General features: G+C 47.4%; 1 protein-coding gene across 2 annotated transcripts; it reads left to right on the top strand.

The window, feature by feature from the left end:
* Positions 1–6,776: 6,776 nt before the first annotated feature.
* Positions 6,777–12,776, top strand: LOC135375244 (protein kinase C iota type-like). 2 transcript variants are annotated; one of them, XM_064607977.1, is made up of 12 exons: positions 6,777–6,911; positions 8,446–8,771; positions 9,254–9,448; positions 10,208–10,305; positions 11,025–11,161; positions 11,213–11,298; positions 11,348–11,423; positions 11,874–12,005; positions 12,268–12,347; positions 12,409–12,505; positions 12,558–12,636; positions 12,695–12,776. In XM_064607977.1, the coding sequence occupies exons 2-12, from the start codon at positions 8,487–8,489 to the stop codon at positions 12,753–12,755; spliced, it is 1,326 nt and encodes a 441-aa protein (XP_064464047.1). In that variant the 5' UTR covers positions 6,777–6,911; positions 8,446–8,486; the 3' UTR covers positions 12,756–12,776. The 2 variants fall into 2 exon arrangements, with proteins under 2 accessions (XP_064464047.1, XP_064464048.1); XM_064607978.1 differs by lacking the exon at positions 12,558–12,636 and having other exon boundaries at positions 6,779–6,911.
* Positions 12,777–16,190: the final 3,414 nt, after the last annotated feature.

Here is a 16,190-nt window from a genome sequence, read left to right as displayed (position 1 = left end):
GGTATCTGGGTACAGAAGCTAGGTATATAACCCCAGTTGGCCAGCGGCTCATGACCGGCTTATGACCGGCTCAGTATCGTGAGCGCGTCTTGCCGCACGTCAGAAACACTTCTTCAGGGTACCTTTGCTCGAAGCGTAAAAGTGCTAGAGATTCCCCGGCGGGCATCGAATGTTGCAGCCTTGACTAAAGCGAGGGAACTACACTTTTTGGCTCTTGGGAAGCAGGGACCTCTACGACACTATACACTCGCCTGACAACCAGACGTCGTCGTCACCCCTTGGTCCGCCTGTCGAACGTACATCGTGACGTCATTTAATTTTTCGAGTGATTTAATGGAAATTTTGCATTTAAGCTTTCCTTATTTGTTATGTCTTCCTACAGTGGGGTGAGCGTACAGGACTGGCTAAATGTCCGGATTTGGGGATTGGGCTCTGCAGGGCAACTCATCAAATACTCTTCGGTGTTTGTTCGATATAGTAAGAGCGCTATAATCACTACTCCCGGTGGATATAACGTACCCGTAAGCCCCTTCGTTTGCAAACAACACCAAATCAAAGAGCACCCGTCAAAGACTGTGGGTGTGTGCCATAGTTTTGTGGGATCAAAAAATTTCAAATAATGTATCTAAGCGACTCACACGTCATGGCTCCTAGGCGTTTCCAAGAAGCCAAAATAATAGCGTGAACTTGCCTATACAGCGAAACGTCCGCGTATGTCCGGTCAGTATGTGCTCCTATCATGTTATATGTAGTTGTTGAGGCACGCGTTCCTTGTTCTCTCCAATTAATTACTTGTTCTGGCAGTAGAACTTCCGGTATTGAGTTTTTTAATTCTTTGAATATTCTCCCACCACCTGATCTTATTCGAGAGCGTCGTGCCTTACTTGTAGAGTCAATTGTAAAGAATAACGTTCCTTTTAATAACAACATATTTCAAAAATGTCCAAGAGGTAACCGAAGCGTCATGTCGAATGACTTTATGTTATATCGGCCAAAAAAATATGTATGGTACGAGATTGACAGTGTGTTTTGGGCCGCGACTCTGGAACTCTATGCCTCTTGAGGTTAAAAACAGCCAGTCATTCCGCAACATGCTACGACGATACCTTATGGACACTTCAGCCTATTTGAACCCAGGAATGTAACTGTTTGTTGCATTATTTATCTCTCCTGTTTTTCTGTTCCATTTACCCCGCGGGGCATGAGCCTGTACTAGCGAAAGCTATTGGACACGCCCCACGGTTTTTCTTGTTCCTTGTTTCCTAGTGATGACAAATAAAAAAAAAAATCAGTAAAAAAAAAAAAAAACCTCTTACAGTTTACCGCCGCGCATACCATCTGCGTACGCATCTGCCATGATAGATAGCCCAGTACATGCACAGGGTCTAACCTTTCCGAGACAAGTGCCTTTCATCAAATCCCCTCCGTATAGTACTTCATGAAATGTGCCGCGCTACACGCGGTATGTACTGTTATGTGACTACATAGTCACGTAGATAATATGTAGTACTATGACTAAAGCGGCATAATATTGTCATTATTACTTACATAGGAACAGCCGCCTGAAGACGTAGACTAATGACTCAAAAAGGGGGATCACAAAGGAGAAAATAACTGGAATCCTAAGTTAACGCTTCAAAAGAATCTAAAGACAAGGAGGGCTCTGACACGATCTTCCACTGTCAAGCTTCCGTATCAGGTGATGAGATCGTGTTACTCCGCCTTTAAGATAAACGGGAACAGGTTGACACTCGTGGTCCTCGTGACATGTCCTCAAGGACTTGAACAGCTCTCAAGAGGAACACTTCTGGAAACCCTCAGCGATATGGGCACTAATCCAGCACTCTGCTAAAGCAGCACTTGGCATAAGCTGCCCTCTGCTATAACTCATCAATATGCACCAGCCCTACGGACACCTGGACAGTCCTGGACTATTCTTTAGCGAGTTCCAAGCCTACACCTCCGGCAACATTGTACGTAACAACAATGGCCGACATGTACGGGAGGGGGCTTTCTTCCCTTTTTTTGTAGAGTCGTTCTCCGTGCTTAGTCAAATACAGGGAGTGAAGAAAAGAGGTTATGTGCGCACAAAAGGAACAAAAGGGTATCGGTTTAAGCGGGCTTTTGTGAAATTGGATAGAGGTGGGAAATACATTTGTGGGTGGGGATCCATGGGGTGTTTAGCGACGCTGCGAGCAGGTATGGTCCGTGTGCCTGTGCGGTAGATGTCAGTGATACGTGAATGTCCATATTGATGTGATTAAGAGTATTCTATAACAAACGTCGACTAATGAGACAGTACCCGTTGCATAGTCACGTTAGCAATACTGTACGATGACGACGTAGTTATTAAAAGTGTCGGCGAATAATCAACGAGTTTCGGGAGAAAAGTGGACTGTGGCATGCAGAAACAGAACAAAAGGCGTACCAGGGGAACCGTAAACAGAAGGTAAATGACGTGCGTTTCGTTAAATCAACTTATCGGTATATTGTGTTTCGGAACAACAACAACAATAGATGCTGACGATGAGATGGAGTGTTTCACCGCGGCGGTGCGGTACCCTATATACCTCGTTGCACGTGGAACGTTATGTGAAGATGATGAAGGAAGGTCGACAACATGATAACAAAGCGTCTGGAGCAACCTAGTGGATGACAGGAAGTCCATGAACAGGTGAAGAACCCGACGATGGAGCACAGGATCTTCATAGGGGCCAATGAGTGCAGCTAAATTGAGTGGTCTCTTGCTGATACCGGCAAGCTCATCACACAGTATCCGCCTTTGCGGGCCGTAGAGTGCACATTCCATAAGAATGTGCTGAGTGTTCACCACGACACCGTAATATCGTGGCGCCTATAAATGTGAGTCAAAACGCAAACATATATAAGAGTGCCCTTCGCTGCTCTCTAGATTCGGGCCGCATTCTCATCAGAAAACGTAATTGCGTTTTGGGTTTTAGTACCTGGGTTTGCTCACTCCATTAAAGTGCATTGCGGACTAAGCCTGCTGTCTTCAGAATATTACCGAATGTCTTTGGAATCCACGTGTTCTCAAGATATTCTTTCTCCATATCCGCGTTTACATGAAGACAACACAAGTCGACTTAACTGACGTTTGGATGTAAACCGGTCTGTGTCGAGTTCAAAGAGAAGTCGACACAGTAAAGTCGCTCGGCTTGGGTAGTTCAGACGACAAATGTCGACTGAATTTCGCTACGTAAGCCGCGTTATATTCAGGCACTTCCCATACGTCACTGCCGGATGCCTCGTCTTCCCTCGACACGGAATGGAATAGCTGGGTGAGGGCCAGAGACGGAAGGAGAAGTAGAAGAAGAAGAGAAGAGTACAAGTGACGGCTTTCTGAGTATGAAAATAATGGCAGTCCAAAAGGCTGCAGAAGTATTTGTGAAGTAAAAGAATTCTAGCGGTGGCAATTATGATTATTGATTGATGATGCTGGTTTTTTCCGCCAACATCAACATCACGCGATGACAAAGTTGTGTGTAACGTATCAAAATTTCAAGGTTACAAGTCGAAGACAACGGTGGCGCTTCAGTCCGGGATCAGTCGACAGTCATGTAAACCGTCGCCAGTCGACCTTAACGATCAGTCGACAGGGGCCTTCAGTCGATATATCCGTCCATCTAAACGCAGCAGCGGAATTATCATAAAACTAATTTCTAGTTTTGAGAAGAAGGCCAAGAATGACTCAACGTGGTGCCCAATCTACCCCGCTGCGTCTGGCAACATTGCTTCTCGATGGTCGATTTCCGTCTCCTCACCACAGCTGCTGGCAGACTTCCATCGTTGGGTGAAGAGCGGAGACGCTCGCCCGCTGTTGCTTAGAGAAAGACGCAGACTCCTTGATGATGTCACATACTCTTGGAGAATCTGAATCAACGGAGTTTTTTGGCTAATAAATAAACGCGATTCACGCTTCGACGGCAAATTTTACGTGTTGTATAGATTCTATACAACACATAATTCTATAGATTCGTGTTGTAATTCTATATAGATTGGAACGACAAAGTTTCCGCTTCAGAAAATGCTATTGTCGTGGCCGGTGATTGAGCGAGAGAAGAGTTTTTATTGGCATACGAGTATTCATGGCACTTCACCGTTGCAACAGCTAGGTGATTTAGCTCGAATTATAATAAAAGTAATCTGAAGAATAATAATAAAAATAATAATAAATGAATAAATAATAAAATATCTGTGTGCGGGGTTTCAATGAAAGCGAAGCAAGAAGCTTTTACGGGGATAACCACTAACCACAGCCTAACCACTACGCCACTGGAGCTGGTGCAACGAAATTTCAAAACTGTGTCCCTCAGCGCAGCCTAAAATTCAAAAACCATACAAACTTAGCCCTTGAGACGTCACAGAACGAACACTTTATTGCTCCGTGAGGTTTTCCCCGGGTTTTCCGAAGATTTTCCAGACACATGTTGGCACAGTTCCCCCTGAAGTCGGCCCCCAGGACGCATACTAACCACGCTGTCTCCCACTCCTTCCTGGTGTCCTCTCTCCATCTGTCCACGTCTGTACGCCGCTCATAGCCGCAGTTGCTTCGCGGCGCTAACACAGAAATAAATAAAAATATTGCTCCATAGCGAAGTGCTGGTACCGAAGTCGTAAAAGCAGAGCTCATTTAAGCTTATCGCAGTGTGACCCTCTAATCTTTATTCGGGCATTCCTTTGTATTCGGCGTTTCTCGGTTAAAAACGAATGATGAAAAAAAAAAAAAGAAAGACAAAAGAAACACTACCGGCGTAGTTTTTATTCTTTCTTTTTTTATTATTATTATTAAAACTGAAAACGCGGAACCCTACACATGATATTTGGCCATCCCCTAGGGCCGTCTCCAAGTCTGGGAGTTCCCAATCTTGCAACTACTCCTGAAATTTAGGATCTCACGGAGGACAATATCTGTCACGCATTCTGCGAAATATTGACCTATTCCTACGGGGTACTCACGGTAATAAATACTCAAGACCGGTACCTAATATAAACGGAAATACAATTCTGTGGACGGCACACTTAAGCATAGAAATACGGGAATTCACAGTAAAATGTCCCTCATAGCGAAGTCAGCAGAGCCATATAATAATTCGGTATAAGAGACAGTTCGGTGAAACGGATGTGCCGCATAAACAGCGCATGCACCGCCTCATGCAAACAAACCTTGGTAGTGAGGACCTTGGCAGCCTTTTAATTTATATAGAGAAAAAGTGAGAGACAGGAACTGAGGACGAGAAGGAAAAAAAGGACTTATGCTGAGATTTGAAGTGCGAGTTATCGCCTGCTTGCCCTTCGCACTAAGCGGAGACGGACACTTCGAAGAATCGTGATCGAAACGCGTGCATTGCTATCGTACAGAACAGACAGCGAATAGACTTTGAATAAAGCTTGACTGACTTCACTAAAACTTGAGACTCCGAATAAAGGGATAATTCGAAAAAAGGGATTTCGTTATAACAAGGATTTACTGCATATTTCAATACAATTTTAAAAAGAATGTGTTTAAATACTGCGCACATCACTGGGCTTCATTCAGAACCACGCAGCTCGCTGGGCCGCTCCTACTGTTTCGTTCATCGAGGTGCGCAAGGGGGATTCCGCGCCATCTATCGCAAGCCTGCAAAACACACACTTTCTCCGTGCTAGGGGCAGTTAGGGCAGTTGCTATGTTGCTACATTCTCCACCGAGCAGCTGGCGCCATCTGCCGAAGTTAATCAAAATCAGTCATGAGAGGTCGCATTGCACGTTCCATGCATAACACAGTCCTATAGCCAGCTAACCTCCCGAACGACGTCGTTTGCTCCCCTGATTTGTTGAAAACAGGAGGCGTACGCCCCTTTTGTGACACTTGTGCAGCCGTGTGAATTGTCATAGAAAGGCGTACGCCCCGCGCTTTCGACAAATCAAAACGGTTCCGCGTTTGCCTTCATCGTGTAGTGCTTCGTCATGTGAGGTTGTTGTGAGGTTGTTGTAAGCGTGCAGGTTTCGCACGAAAATGTTGGGAGATACTGCAGCGTTGCTCCAGGGCTAGGGATGGTCGTCTCAGCAATTTTGAAAGTGTGCACTAAAGCGAAAAAATCTCTGCTTTCGGAATGAAAGATACGTTACCATGACACCAACACAAAGGGAAAGGGACTCATCCGTTACGTCGTTCGTGATTTATGATTGACAGAAACAACGCAATGTACGCTTTCCCTCCGCCTCTCCTTCTCAAGAAGCGCGGCAATGCGGAGAGGCCTCGGATTGGTCTCCTCTAACGATATCCCGCGATGATTGGACATATCGTCTGAGGAGACCAATGGGAGGTCATTCCGCATTCGTTGCAAGACGCTTTTCAGAAAATCAGTTTTGAGAAAGATTGAGACCATTTTGCGCTTTATTTCCAAGTTTGTCCATTTAGTACGCGGGGGCGTTCAATCACAACTCACAGACGATGGGTGGGTCGTCTTCGTGGTCACGACCGCTGAAAGTACGTTCATGATTGGCTGCCTCCGTTGAAAACGGCAGGCTTTCTCTATCTTTCACTATCACCATCACCATCTCTATCTAGGTGGCGTTGACAGAACCTCTCATATATAGCTAGCGTTCAGGAAAATCCACGCCTATGACCCTCATCTGGTACTGGCCAATCGCCCTTAGTGGATAACGGCCATTTACCCGAGGATGAAGAAGAAGAAGAAGAACCGACTATCGCTATAACAGGCTATGGCGGGCTAGAAGCATTCTAGCCCGCCATAAACAGGCTAACAGTGAATCCACAGGCCGTTGCGATCCGGTCATTAGCCAAGGCAGCCGCGCTCGCGCCATGTGCGCGAGGATTGGATCTCCGTGGCGTCGTGCCAGTCCACGGCGGCTTCTACTAAGATGACATAAATTTTCTTCAAAAAAAGTAAGATACCTTTGCAGCATTCCTTTCCAGACATCGTACGGAGTCATTCCGCGTTACGTCATTGTCGCTTCGTGCACTTGTACTGAGGTTGAATACTTCCGGAAACCAGGATTGTCTCGTCGGTGTGACGACTTTTGGTCGCCGTCATAACGTCCTAGCATTTCCAGAGTGACAGAACGATGATACTGATATATGCCAATGACATTTAGACAATTTCGAAACCTGGATAGGGCTGACCCTCGCGTGCACCGTTTTCCGTGTTGCCTGCTTTATCTTGTATAAACCCAATACACTTCCTTGTTTCTGGCTGTTGCAGCCGTTGCCTGTATAGAATGCTATCGCCTATTAGACCTCACCGCTACCGGACCTGGCTTCCCAAACGATTTATTCCAACTCCTTATAGCAAGGTGCAAAATTAGCGAGGGCGACCTATAGGGCAAGCTACGCAAGGTTATTCTTTGCCATAACTGAATTTATACAGCTTGCTGTAACATGCGCAACAAACACTTCTTTTTTTGTTCTTTGTAACATGATAGCGAAGCCGCTGCCTACACTGCCAAATGACTTTGCACGAACGAATGAGAATTTTCCTGCAAGCAGCTGCTCCGGTGTTTGCCCCATTCTCGGTGTCACTCCCAATGTGCAGGACCCTTCTGTACTCGTGACGTACACTGTACGCTATCTCTCCGAAGTGTCACTTTCGAAGTGTTTCATTTGCACCAGCTATAGAATACCGTATATAGAAATACCGTGCCGCGCTTGGAGAACTCCGGATAAGTAAACATGAGCAGCACCGTCGTTACAGGAACTGTGCCCGGCACTTGCAGCGCGACTTCCTCTAGACCTCGCTCTCCACGTATAAATACCTAAAGTATAGTGAAGTTATAAAGTAACTAAGAAAGCAATGCATAGTATAGTAAAGTATAAATAAAAGTATCTTGCGCGAGTCTGGTGCACCTACTTCCGAACCACGCGATAACAACTGGGAACATACACTTTAGGAGAAAAAGGAGTAATTGGGATGAGGAGCAATACAGCTTCTAATCCCCCAGGAGTGCAACTTACTCCCGACCCATTTTAATTCCTTGACCCGGGCATTTACTCCCCAGCAGTACAAATGGTCCATAAACTACGCAAAAACTTCGTACATTTCGTCCTGAAAGGACTAATATTTGTGGCAATACATCTAGCCCCAAACGGACTAAAATTACCTCTTTTTCCCACTTAGTGTGTAGGCACTATGCACGTCTGTGGCATGCTTGATTCCTGCGTACGGCCACATAATACAGTTGAAGAAGGGCTGTCCGCCTTCGAAATACAGTTCACAGAAAGGTTGTTTTACCACTGGACTCCTTCTCTCCTTACCTATCAGAGTGCTCCTGCCTCGCAGTAGGCTATGTACGACGGTTACCTATACATGTCCACAACAGGGGTGCTGCTGGAAGCAGATACACGCGTTCAGTGCGTGTGCGTTGCACGTGTAGACCACAATGAACAGCACAAGATAAGCAATATTGCCAACTGTTCTTTCCAGACAAAATTCTTTTACAAATGGTCAAAATTTGAACCAGCAGCATGACTTCGCGGAACCCGGCAGCAAAGCAGGTGGGTCGGATGAAGTCTTCGGACATAGTAATGTCCGTTGATGGCGAAGGGATGGTGGACCCCGATGATCGACTGGCAGCCTACCCGAAAATCGTCAAGAAGAAGAAAAAGAAGTCTCAGGATGAGGAAGAGTACCAGGAAGCGAGGACCCACCGGCTGCACGACGCCAGGCAGGAGCCCAAAAGGCTCGATGCCATGGCGGAGACCTCGGACAAGAAAGATTCCTTCATGGAACAGGCCGGTACCAGTAGTGCGGTACGTGATAATAAGGATCTTGGGGACGTCAGCATACGCAAAGGCGTTACGCGCGCAAGGAGATAGCGTTGCTAACACTACACATGATTTGAACGCAACGCAAGTTGTGTGTCCAGGGGCGCGTTGCTGGCATCGCCTGACGATCGCAGCATCGTAACGCCGTCAGTGCTCGTGCAGTAAGCGGCGTTACGATGTTGCGATCTTCAGGCGATGACAGCAGCAACGCGCCACAGCATACGTACGCTATTTCTCGACTGTTATACTGTTTTAAGAGTGTTTTATGGTGCTTACAGTGATCTCTCTTCTGCGAAGTCTAAGGTCAATGCGGCCCGCGACTCCATTTGAGTTTGAGGTCCCTGGACTAGAAACCATACTAAAACTACCTATCGTGTTTTGATAACGCTATTGGTGTTGCGACGAAGTAATTGGTAAGAAAAATGACGTGACGAAGGGATAACGCAAAACAACTGCGCACATTGCAGAGCCCGTCCAGGAAAGTCGTCACAGACATCTGGGTCAACCCCAAAGAAGCGGTCAACTGGAACCTCGACTCTCTGGTCACCCTCAACGTTTTAGGCAGAGGCAGCTTTGGCATCGTCTACTTGGTGCGCCATAGAGTCAACCGACAGCTGGCTGCGCTGAAGTATATCCGCAAGAAGAATCAAAACCCGGAAAAGGTAAAGCATCCGTGAAAGTGCACATACAAACAGACATAGCCGCCATGCAGCATTATGACGGCCGTTCAGATAAAAACGAAAGATAAGAAGCAAGGGAAAAATTGATTTTTCACGTCACCTGTAGACATATGCACTTTGTCCCACCCTTTCAGCTCACCTGTAGCGTAGGTTCTGTAGACGTTTCTTGACCCAAGACCTAATGACCCAAGAATTTCTGCGCAGTATGAAGGCTGTCACGCGAAATGTTGACTTCTGTATAACGGTGGTGAACCGGACAAGTTGGCATGAATGCATCGAGATAAACTAGCACTTCAAACGGGGGCAGACAGGGCAGAGGACAAACACTGTGTTATAGACTTCCAACAAACAGAAAATTTATTGACGACCTTCTGCTGACTTCTGTCCACACTTATAGCTTGTAAGCAGTCGTAGGCTACATTTCCTTTCACGTCTTCCCACGGGGACTAGGGGTTTCACCAGTGTGTTAGTAGCTCACACCAGAGTCTTCGTTACACCTGCCTCCAGAATTGTAAATTGTAAATTGTAATCAGAACTCTGTGTCTATATTTCACTTGGCCTCTCCGAACTCATTGTTGCGTCGGGCGGTGTACTACTGGTACTGGACCAGGTGAAACCCTCTTCTAAAGTCGTCATATTCTGTACGTTGTATCCAGTTTTACGAGACCTGATAGTATGTTGAGGCCGTGTAGTGGCTCACGTAAACATTGTTGTCACAAAATAAATTCATTGTTTCTCCAGGAGCGCAAGCGTGTCGAAGTTGAGAAAGCAGTGTGGGAAGCTGTCACCGATCACCCTTGCGTCGTCACACTTCGGGCTTATTTCGAGACTGCAAAAGGGTACGTTAAGTTCGAGAGCACGAGACGCAGCACTCGTAAAGGCTGCCCAGAGGGCACAGGGGAATTTGTGCACAGATCAAGAATGATGCAAAAGTGACACTCCACTCCACACTCCAATGACGACACTCCAATGCCAACACTCCAATGCCAACACTCCAATGCCAACACTCCAATGCCAACACTCCAATGACAACACTCCAATAAAAGACTGGAGTGGAAGCAATGCAGACAGACAGAAGCGGATCTAGAGGGTCGGGGGTCCCGACGTCCCGACTTCCATCACAATTTCTGTCTTGACATGGTGCTTGGTTGACCCTAGATCGCGTGCCTACACTCTTAAAAAAAATGGTGTACTTTAACTCCTTTCCTTGACACATATATCACTCCCCTTTTGGAGAGTACAATTACTCTCAAAAAGGAGTCTCCTCACTCCCTTCAGACTCTCCCTACTGGAGAGTAATATTACTCTCCAGGGTTCTGAAGGGAGTGGGAGGCACTCTTTGAGAGTAATTGTACTCTCCAAAAGGGGAGTGATATATGTGGCAAGGAAAGGAGTTAAAGTACACCCTTTTTTTTAAGAGTGTAGCATGCTGCCCATAGCTGCACCCCCTCCTCAGAAAAATCCTGGATCCGTCCCTGCAGACAGGAACTGCAGAAACTACTTCACTGCTCTTACTCGCGACGTCGCTACCTTAACTGTTGTTTTCGCGTTGCTCCAGGTGGTGCTTTGTTATGGAGTATCTACCAGAGGGTTCCATTCGCGACCTCGTCCGCAAGAAAGGTCCATTCAAGGAAGAAACGGCAAGGCTTCTGTCGGCCCAGTTGGCGCTGGCTATCCAGCACGTTCATGAGAAAGGCAAGGTGAATCGTGCCTTTGGCGCGCCGACTAATACTTGTTCGTCCACAGGATTTCTGCACCGAGACATCAGTTCCTCAAACGTGCTCATTGATAGCAGAGGCAACGCAAAGCTTATCGACTTTGGTTTAAGCCAGGTACTGTCACGTCGACTGCGACGTTTCCTATAGATCCCGTTCGATGCAGATTGGCACGGAAGCGTGGAGTCGATGTGGCTCTCTGGCTTACATGGCACCTGAGGTTATAAGGCAAGAACTCTACGGTAAGCAAACACTGAGCACCTTAGCTACCAACGCGCTCCAGGGTCTATTGTCTTCTGCAAAATGCAAGCGAAACAGAAAACGAAAGCGTCGTTGATGCCAGTCAAGCGACACCTGCACCCTTGCCTCGGGGGGTCAGTCGTAAACGTCTACTCCCACGGATTCCAAGGGTGCGTGTTCGAACCCATCCGGGGCCGCGAGCAATTTGGTGGTGCGCTACGAGTTGTTTAGAGAAGTCGTTTTCCTCAAGGCACGAGGACAGTGAGCGTTGCGTACTGAGATTTCAGCGCATTCTAGAGAGGTTCAGGGGCGTCGCTCCGTTTATGTTAACCCAATTAATATTATTGTCACGCACACGGGTATAAGTGAGAGCCTCTCTATATTCTTCAGAGGAAATTTGGGCTTCTGATTTGTTGGAATCTGTCCGAAGTGTCCCACGAATTGTGATGCAGGCACGTCAGCGGACTGGTGGTCCTTCGGCATTGTGCTCTTCGTGATGCTCGTTGGGAAAACACCTCTTGCGATCTATGCCGCCGAAAAGGGCGTTGATCTCCACCTCGCCAGGAAGGACATCAGATATAGACGTGAGTACGACGTCGGAGCGAGCATTATCAATGAACTCTGTCTTCCCTGGCAACTGAACGATAGGATATCTCACGTATGAAGAAAAAAAAGGGGGAGGGGGGGGCTTATCTTGTAAAGGGTCCGCCAGATGAATGTGCCCATAGATCATGCTCACCTGGACTGGGCACCAGTTGGTCACAAACTCCAGTCTACCACCGTTTCGGTTGACCCTGCGCAAACTTTGGAACGTGCAATGTGTCCAGCCTTGTCTCTTTCTTTCAGTTGCCTTGATAGCGCCATTAAATATTCCAAGGACCTTATCCAGGTCAGCACAGACGCTGCTGAAGGATATTTTGAAAGAGGTATGCCTCTCAGTCGCTGTCACTAGGAAGGACTTTAACGAAACATTTATTGTCCCCGAAGAATCCGAAGCGGCGACTGGGCTGCAGACCCGAGGGCGGCTTCGATGACATCATGAAGAGTCCTTTCTACGCTGCGATCGATTGGTCCGATGTGTCCTGTAAGTATGACGTAGGCCCCCTGTGTGGTTCGAAGGATCCGTTAATCCGCAGGTTTGAGACGAAGGAAACTAAAGTTTTGTAAAAAGACTCGTAGCAAGCACAGCAGGAAGTGTCCAGCTCGTGCGAAAAGGTACCGTCGGGCGCAGAGGACTCAGGAGCTGCTCATGGGGAACTTACTCTTCTTGCAGGCGGCTCCCTCCCGAGCACAACGAGAGAAGAAGGTTCCAACGTGTCCACGTAGCACAATAAAGAATATTCTGAACAATGCCACCAACGCCGCTGTGAACGGCCATTCGAAAGTCTCGTAAGGTGTGTAAACCAATACTCCTTTGGAAAGCGCTACAATACACGCACAGAGAAACTACACGAAACGCTAGTTGCAAGAAGCTTTAATGTACATTTCTGGTTCCTTAAATAGCTCCCCTTTAATTTGCCCACTTGCCCCCTTAATTTGCTTATCTCCAATGCCTCCTACAATTCCCCGTCCTTCTGTGTCCTGGATCTCTGGGCCCGCGTGCACGCATGTTCGGCCAATTCCTCAGTGCTTCCCTCTGTAGCTTCGGTAGTGCTTTCTGTACACGGTACTGTCCTGGAGGCTTCTCTCTCTTAGAGCACTGGCAAAGCTACCTCATTCGTCGTTGCTCATTGCCTTAAAGCTACCGAATTGCCTCGACGTTCGTGCAAGCGGACCCTCGTCTTCATTTCACAGCTCCTGGATATGCACCGATATTCTGCTGACGTTTTGTTCTGCCGTTCTGTGAGCCTTGACCGGTTTATCCTTTACAAGCTAAAAGGTTATCATATACCGCACAGGTGATGCTTCTGCTCACCACTTTTGTTATTGCACATGCCAATATCGATAGCTGTAAAGAAGACATGTTCGACAAAGTGAAAAGGTTCATCACTGAGGCGAACTGTGCGGTTTATTTTGAGCGCTTGTATACTAAAGAGCAACCTAAAGGGCATTGCTGAAATAACTGAATATGTTAAGAACCTTAACAAATGCAGCATTCAAGAGTACTTCCCAGTGATGGACTGCCCCGACGAAGCTCTAAACCACCAAAGGGCAACATCTTAAAGCTCGCAAGACACGCTCTTGAACCACGATCCTGAACAACGAACAATTAATCGAAGAAAATAAATCGTCGTCCCAAATGCTAATCAATACCAAATCACACCCACGAAATAAAACATTCCCAAGAGCGCGTATTAATCACAGCGTCGTGCTCCACACGTCAATACGAGCTTCTTCGCACCTCGCGCGAGACACCACTTTGAACCTTCGATTCCTCGTCTGCCATTGCTTAAACGATCTGTAATGATGCTTCGCGGTGAAATAAGCGAGAATACAAAATGCTCCGACAAACATACAGCACGAGAGAATCACTCCTCCCATCTGCCAGACGTCGCCCACGCTTGCTTGCTGCAAAGCTCCTTGATGGAAGATCACCAACGCTAACGAAGCCGCTGGACATAGCAAAACAAAGGACACAAGATGTAGGAATCTCGCGGTCCTGTTTGCATCATCACAGATCCACTCCCTGAAGGGCCTGCTGTATGCCACAATCGGAAACTTCTGCTGACAGACTTCGCATACATCCGTGTTGCTCGAGGCCAACCACTGTTCGAGGCACCGCGCGTGCATCAAGCCCATAGTGCCCGAACAGGCACAGTAAGACTCTAGAGGTCCTGACTGTTCCCCTTCGTGACAAATGCGACAGATTGGGCCGCTACTTGCCGTTACATTCGCGGTCCCAGCGATACACGAGCAAGGGCTGCCAGCGGTCGAGTGCATGTTCCAAGAGTCCTGCCCTGGTGCTCCATTTATTGCCGCCTTGTTCAGGGTTGAGCATCGTACTATGCCTTGAGGTCGTGTGAGCCCCACACGACGCCCATTTGCGGTCCTGGTTGGAGTGCAGTAGACGTCAAGAAGGTTACGCGATCGTTCCAGGGCCGACCTGGTCCTGCGGGACGGGTCTGAGTAGCTACCCTCACAGGGAAAAGAGTTGCGTGTTGAGCTTTGAGCAGACGCGGGTGTTGCTTGTGGTAGTCCTCTGTACCGTAAGTCGTCCTTAAGGGTAGTGGGAGAGGACTGTGCAGCCATTTCTGACGTCTGAGCCGCCTGGTCTGCTTCACGGTTGCTAACGCTGCTGTGTACTCAAAAGTTCGTGTATACTTCGGGTGCGACTAGCAGGTATCTTCTAAACGCAGCGAGGCACTTCACTTCGGTACACCCCCTCATGTGGCCATCACGCGGCTGCTCCTTGCTATCAGCTGCCGCAACAAGATTTCGCATCAGAATCAAATATCCACTTTGTGGCGATAAGGTGGTGTTATTGCCGGAACTCGCCGTGCAGGGGCGGTTTCCCTCTCTCCCTCTCTACTGCGAGGGAGCCAAAGATATACGGAAAGAAGAAAACTTATCACGACTGGACCGCCGCCGGCATTCGCGAAACATGGAAGGAACGTGGTATACGACATGTTTCTTGGCGATGTCGGGCTGCGGTAAAGGTTGTACAGGCATTGGTATCTGTAGGCATCGGTAGGTATATAAGTAAGAGACAAAGCGGCATCGTAAACTATTACGATAGTCAATGGATTACGAAGCCCCCCCCCCCCCCCCACACACACACACACACACACTCGACGGCTAGGAAGACAACTGGGCAGACAGTTGGCAATATAAAGACAAGTGATAGTGAAAGCAGTATGACATTCATGGAAAGAGCGTGATGTTTCCTCAAGGTAGGAAAGTAACGTGAGAACATGAGAATAGCTTGATATACGTTACAACGTGGCACTCAAGATTAAGGCATTGTCCACGTTTTAACATAGTGTGCAAAAGTGTTTGCTTCGTATGAGTGTTGGTGGTAAGGTCAGCTATAGTCGCCTTGCTCGTCTTGACGCTCAACGAAACCTGGAAACATTAGGCCTATACCTCAAGTAGCATTGGAGGCTGGCATACATGTTAACTGTGGTCACTGAACAAGCTTATTTAGTGATTAGTTCGACCTCATACAGCAGCTCGGTACCATGTGCACGTTGTACATAAGGTTGTTTCTTTTTAGCTGCAACAAATTTTCATAAAAAGGGGAGTTGCCTTAGGACGTTTTTACTTTTGTCATTGAATTAGTCGACGGGGCTGCTCATGGGCTGCATGGGCTCACGGGCTGCTGAGCACATTGCAATTGCGATACGAAAGCCTGATCTCCACATGATGCGCTCGATGAAGCACAAAAGTAATCACAGCGCGCGCTACAGACCTACGTATTTTACTTCCGTCGTCTGCTGTGAACAGCAAGTAATCGGCAAAGGAGTAACAGTGACGTCACACGCAATTTAGGCAAACCCTTTTCGCGGTATGTTTCATGATCTTTATTTTCTTGTTTTATTTTTTGCTTGCAAGGAGCTCCGTGCATTACCGCTACATATCAGCGCTTATCGTACCGGGGAAGGGTGAGAGCCGTGCCCAGCAGAATGAAAGGAGTGATACGGCGAGCGACTCCGAACACATGAAGGAAGAAAAGAAAGCAAGAAAAGAAATACAAAACAAAGATCGTGAAACATACCGCGATAAAAGTTCCCTATGGCGTATGACGTTTTTGACGTTAAGTGAGGGCGGAGATATCGACGTCGCTAACGCTCTTTTGCCGACCACTTGCGGTTTACAGTAGACGACAGCGG

The sequence above is a fragment of the Ornithodoros turicata genome, unplaced genomic scaffold (genome assembly GCF_037126465.1).
Source record: "Ornithodoros turicata isolate Travis unplaced genomic scaffold, ASM3712646v1 ctg00000843.1, whole genome shotgun sequence".
Classification (NCBI taxonomy): domain Eukaryota; kingdom Metazoa; phylum Arthropoda; class Arachnida; order Ixodida; family Argasidae; genus Ornithodoros; species Ornithodoros turicata.
This window is presented reverse-complemented; position numbering and strand designations above follow the sequence as displayed.

Excerpts from the sequence above, each read along its gene's own strand:
- LOC135375244 (XM_064607977.1), top strand. The coding sequence starts at position 8,487 with ATGACTTCGCGGAACCCGGCAGCAAAGCAGGTGGGTCGGATGAAGTCT. Across the intron at positions 8,772-9,253 it reads AGGCCGGTACCAGTAGTGCG|AGCCCGTCCAGGAAAGTCGT; the intron begins GTACGTGATAAT and ends CGCACATTGCAG. Across the intron at positions 10,306-11,024 it reads TATTTCGAGACTGCAAAAGG|GTGGTGCTTTGTTATGGAGT; the intron begins GTACGTTAAGTT and ends GCGTTGCTCCAG.